We start from the raw sequence: 6,000 nt of genomic DNA, 5'->3' as shown, positions 1-6,000 counted from the left end.
GCTTTTGGATTTTGCCTAAGGTGAAAGTGCCACAGTTTTTTTTGCAAAACACTATTACTTTTATTGATTTATTCCACAAAGGTTTGAGTAATTTTCATAATGGTTCATATCTAAACATATGTATATGGAGTAACAAATGTTATTAAAGTAATTAGTTACAAAGTATCATGCATCATTTAACTTGTACGTAATTAAGAAGTCAATGATTAAGTTTTTAGCATTCAATGAATTTGGAAAAAGTCAATGAGCAAGAATTGTGCACTGCATATCATTAAAAAGACAAAAGAAACTATCTACAGTCTCAGTCATCCCTCTTGATAACTGTTTCTAAAGCTTTGATTTGAGCTGCGTTAAATTTGAAGATCCTCAACTCTCACATAGTTTAAAACAAATATTTTAACACAAATTCTCTAAATAATATATCTTACTGTTAGATTTCTCTCTCTCCCTTGCACCGAATACTGATCTTAGGTTAATAAAACTCTTGTCAAGTGTTGCCTTGAGAGCAGAATCCTATCTTCTTCTCTGGGGCTTATCTCAGCAGAGCGTCCTTGATAAGCCATATAAAGACCAGAGACACACTCTGTTTCTTTTCCGTCACTGCCAAAGACAGACAATATGCTGCCTGCTGTTGTAAAGCTCTGCTGTGGAATCTCCTACCCACATCTGAGGAGTATGGCAGGTAAAGACTAAGGGAGTCCAAAGAGGGACATTTTTCTTTTTATTCCTTTGCATGAAATAGCTGCACTGTGGGTTAAAACGACTGAGCTCTTTCTTTTTGTTCAATCATGCAGGGCTACAACGCACAGCTGTGGCAGTGATCGGCCAGGAGATCACAAACCTGCAGAGATGGAAGCAGATCCGACAACACATGAAAGCACATGTTGGATCAAAGTATAATGGTAAAGAAATGATAAATAATTCTGCATTCCGTATTCAGTTGCATAGTTGTTGAAAGATTACTGATAATTATAATATTCTGCAGAGCCTAAATCTGAAGATATAAAGCCTGCACCATCGAAAGAAGACCAACTGTTCTACGTACAACAAGGCCAAGAAGCAATGAGGATCGCTCTCACTATGCTGGAGGACAAAGAAGGATGGAAGGTCGAGATCACAGAGGTAACATCTGACTAATTTATCTCATCTTGGATGATTAGAAAATCTTGAATCTTCTCCAAAGTCAGTTTGCCTCCAGTTTTTATCCTCTGTTGATCCCAATTGTGTTCCAATTATCTAAAACCAGTCTGCTTGTCTTTTTTCTCCCATTTTTAGACCAACGGGGATGTGATTTGTAGCAAAGTGATATCAGGGGCCAGGAAGGTCTTCAGGCTGGAGGCGGTTCTGGAGGCCAGTGTGGATGAGCTCTATGACCTCCTGTTTGTCAGAGTGGAGGAGATGCACCAGTGGAATCCGAGCATACAGCAAATCAAAGTAAGGCTGCTGACCTTTCAGCAATTCACCCCAGGCTGCTGATAATTGGCTCTTTCATCAGATGTTAATCTATAACCTATAAAAATACAAAGTCTGTGGAAGATACTTGATGATGTTTGATATTTGTATCTCTTGTGTTGCAGGTTCTAAAGCACATTGGACCTGAGACGATTGTCACTCACGAGGTTTCAGCCGAGACAGCAGGAAATATGATCGGCCAAAGGGATTTCCTGAGTGTCAGACACAGTTGCAAACAAAAGTCCGGCGTTTATCTCGGAGGAGCAGCGACTCAGCTTGAGTCCTTCCCTCCTCAGGCGGGATTTGTGAGGTATGATGATAAGCAACAAGGCACCAATCATACAAATATTTTCGACAGCACCTCTAATCTTTGTTTTTCTAATTCGAAGCTGTCAGAATAAATTGGAAAAAAACATACTTGGCTCTGCGGTATATATATATCCAGTGGAGTGTTTTAATTTGTTTTCACAGTCTGTGGTGATGTGCTCAGCACCAGCTTGTATCAGTGGCCTTAAAGTCATCAGTCATATCGTGCATGTGAGATAAAAATGTTTCATTGGAAGGAGGAACTTGAAGAATGTGATTCTATTTAAAGTGATACTTCCTGCTGAGTAATAGTACCATCTGAATTTATGGATTTTATATTCATGTTAGCATGCCGAACACAAAGCAGTTTAACTGAGTATTGGTGAGCTAGAGTTTGTTTGCATCTTTACAGAGCTGAGGATGGACCGACCTGTATCGTCATTCAGGCTCTGGACGAGGATAGAAGAAAAAGCCGCTTCACGTGGCTTCTCAATATGGATGTAAAGGTAAATTCATATAATGCGTTTTCCATTTTGTGGACAATAATAAGAAAAGCATCTGCAGACTCCAATGTGTGCAATCTCCATTTACAGCAATAAATATGTTGTGATAAATTAATATTGCACAGATGGGAGTATGCACATGTGTTTCCTATTACTGCACGTTGTTTCAATGCTCCAGCACACCAACAGCCACGGTTTTATCTGTCTGATGTGATTTTCCGCTATATGCAATAGATAAACAACTCAGAAAAAAAAAAACAATCCCACGCACAACCTACCTGTTTCAGTAAAGCAATTTTTCAGTCTGGATCACTCCAAACACTTTTACACATTATTTCAGATCAAGACTTCCTCTTCTTCCAATTCTCTCAATAAATTCTCCCACAAGTAACAACACAGAACCCGGCAGACATGCAGCAAATACGAAAATTTGAAACACCAGTTACAGAAAAAGAGTGGACAGTCACAACTAAATATGCTGATGTCTAAAATGACAAACCAGAAATAAAAAAAGGCTGGGGATGGTGGAGGGAGTAAACAGAATCAGAATCAATCTTCTTCAGTATTACAAGTGAGGAATGAAATGCTGATGCATGTTTGTGGAGCTAGATATTGCTTGTGTTTTCAATAGAGTCCAGTGGTAGTGGTTCAATGCAAATGCAGTATTTTAGTGGTCAAGGTGGAGCTAAATTTTTTTTTACCTGATATACGCTTAGTTAGTTTAGTCCACTGGGTCCCAACTTTGCCCCAAGAGGTGATAATTTTATCTCTTGGGGCCTCAAACACTAATTTAGATGACACCATCTGGGAGGTTTAGAGGGTAAATGGCACTCATAGACATTTGATGTTATAAAAGCTTTTTAATAAGCATTAAAAAAAAACATGAACCACCAGTTTATTTTTTTAACATGTTGTATTTATTATAGGCTCATCACATGTTGATTTAGGTGATACCTTCATCTGAAATGTAATTTGTAACACCAGAAAGAAATAGCAGAACATAAAAATACTCAAGTAGAAGTACCACAAAGTTTTAGAGGCGCAACGTAGTTACTTTTTTTTTTTACCACAGTTGGAATCAAATGACCGACGAGAGATATCTAATGAAAAGCTTCATTTGAATGAAATGACATAGAAACTATGCATAATGTGTGCAGTGTATGGGTGAATATGTATGTATACATACAGTATACTCTTACTGATGTTCCTGAATATCTTGCACAGTGTGGCAAGAGTATAACTTTTTTATTTTTCTTGCCTTTTCTCATAGCTACAAATAGTTGAGTACTTGACCTTCTTATGGTTTCACAGAAATCCACAATCTTACTCATTAACCTCAGGTTACTCGCTGGTGAACAAACACATACTGTGTAAAACTGTGTAATATCTTCTGTGGCTGTGCAGAGAGCTCTCTCTCAGAATCTACCCCAATGATTGCTAGTCATATCATCAGGGTTATCTCATTTTGGAAACTGAAACGTCAACTTTGTAACAGAAAGTAGGCACTACAAATTGGAGGCGCAGAGACAGAAATGGGCACTTATAAGACAGAGACAATCTAAAAAAGACTTGAGCTGCATTATGGGAAATGTAGGATGCAGCATTTTTGAAACTTGACCCACTCTAGGCATTAAAAATCCTTCTTCCAACTTTATGAAAGAGCAATACTAAATCAGTGGAGTGCCCCTTTAACTCAAAGACCACTTTCAGCTGGTGGAGTTTATTTAGCTGTCAAGCTAAAAACAATGAGCGACTACTAAGCCAACTCCACTCTCTGAAGAAGACTATTAGATGTGGTTGAAAGCTTGGAAAAATGCTTGTAAATGCAGCTTCAGTTAACTTTTTTTGTGACACTATTTTTTTACTTTATCATTATTTTTGGTAATAAAAATGTGAGACCCAGAAATGATGTAATTGATAAAAATAATGCTGCAAACTAATCTTCTATAGATTTAATTGTACATTTTCCCTAGGTGTATGAACAATACATATACAGCAGCTGATACTCTCTTTTGTTTTACAAAGAGAAATCTAACAAAGACACTGTTTTTCTCAGGGCTGGCTGCCAAAGTCTATTGTCAATCAGGCTTTGCCCCGAGCACAGCTGGATTTCACCAGACACCTTCGCAGACGCCTCACAGCGAGCGCCACCCTGGGCTGATTGAGTCTGTGTGGCACCCACATCGCAGCAGCACCCTGTCATCACTCACAGGGGAAGACTGGGAGATGGAGGCGCGGTGACAGCCTGGCTGCTCGACTGTACGCTGCCCTTTCAGCGAGAGCTGAAACGCTGCCTGGAGACCAGTGTCAGCAACCCAGTGCCAGCCTGGCAGAAGGAAGCTGGCTTATAATAGGAATGAATGTCATCGTGTGTCACTCAAACCTCATTAAGATTTCCTAATTAGGAGTCATCTCTTGTCTTTTGACATACAGTTGCATATACCTGGACAAACTTAATAAAGAGCTTTAATGTGCCTTTTTTTTTCTCCTTGTTTCTCCCATGACACCGTAGAACATATTTTGAATACCACATTCATAGAAACACTACATAATAGACTTCTACGTGACTCAGCTCAGACTGAATGAAGTAAATGATTCAAGGACACTTAATGACATTAGATAAGAAAAAGCTAAACAACACTAAATGGAGGTGAAAGAGAGGCGGAAGTGAAACAATGAACGTCTGAGTTCTTTCAAATGTGTTTTACTTTGTTCTCCATACCACTTAAAAATTCAATAAATATTAACATTTAAAGCTTTCATTCACGTACGTATATACAAGAACTATACAATAAACATAATGATGTTATGAACTGCAATGCAGGAATGGTGTAACAGTATGACCAACCACAGTCTGTAGACTTACAGCATCGCCTGTATTTTCCAATTGCAACATACTTTCCGTTCTACTCCGGGTTGTTAATTTGTTTTCATAACTTGAAATTTACACTATATACATTATTGTCTGAAAAATATATCAGTTAGAAAAAAAAAATAACATATTGAGTTTTTTTTTTTTTTTGCTTTTGTTTTTAAAGCGTAAGTGACTGACTTCCATAAAGGCAGACAAAGGGCATGCTACAGTGGGGTTGGCTTACAAACAGTCATGATTTTTTTTATTTTTTTTTTACCGGTGACGATGATCAACAGTACGTTGGATTTGGGAACATACAACATAAAAAGAGCACCGGGGGGGGACAGGAAAGACAATAAAGCTCCCTGCCAGGAGTGATGACTGTGGAGTCTGGAGTGTGTCACTGGAATAACTATAGACTTAACGGGTGTTTTATTCTAATCAGTTAGGTATATTTGTAAAGGCCATTTAAAATAAATTCAATGCATAAAAAAGTATCAATAAAAATACTTTTTTTTACATTTGGGGAAATGCTTAGTCATTTCTTGCTCAGAATTAGATGATGAGATTGGTCATCACTCTTGTGTCAGACGTACAGACATGTAACCTGTAACGAGTGTGAGTCCTGCTGCCACCATCTCCTGGCTTATCTAAAAATGGGCAAAGACATAGATCGTCCGTGGACCTGAGGTGGGCTGAATGAAACCTGGATGCTCAAACATGCCACCTGTAATGGCACCCACCCAACTTTAAGCCTTAGTATAATTTGAATGGGTGAGTTTTATAGAATTTCATATAGAAACCAAAACAGTTTTTTGTACCAGGCTGTAAACATTCTGCTGTGAAGCTGGACATTTTAATATGGGGGCTTATAGAGACTGACTT

At 38.4% G+C, this 6,000-nt stretch overlaps 1 protein-coding gene across 2 annotated transcripts; it reads left to right on the top strand.

Annotated features, from left to right (window-relative positions):
* Nucleotides 1-571: 571 nt before the first annotated feature.
* star2 (steroidogenic acute regulatory protein 2) lies at nt 572-5,865 on the top strand. 2 transcript variants are annotated; one of them, XM_010751074.3, is made up of 7 exons: nt 572-682; nt 795-902; nt 986-1,122; nt 1,276-1,434; nt 1,578-1,762; nt 2,171-2,264; nt 4,318-5,865. In XM_010751074.3, the coding sequence occupies exons 1-7, from the start codon at nt 619-621 to the stop codon at nt 4,420-4,422; spliced, it is 852 nt and encodes a 283-aa protein (XP_010749376.1). In that variant the 5' UTR covers nt 572-618; the 3' UTR covers nt 4,423-5,865. The 2 variants fall into 2 exon arrangements, with proteins under 2 accessions (XP_010749376.1, XP_027145487.1); XM_027289686.1 differs by having other exon boundaries at nt 983-1,122.
* Nucleotides 5,866-6,000: the final 135 nt, after the last annotated feature.

This window comes from Larimichthys crocea, chromosome XVI (assembly GCF_000972845.2).
Source record: "Larimichthys crocea isolate SSNF chromosome XVI, L_crocea_2.0, whole genome shotgun sequence".
NCBI classification, from domain to species: Eukaryota; Metazoa; Chordata; class Actinopteri; family Sciaenidae; genus Larimichthys; species Larimichthys crocea.
The sequence above is the reverse complement of the archived record's forward strand: the minus strand, read 5'-3'. Positions and strand labels throughout refer to the sequence as shown.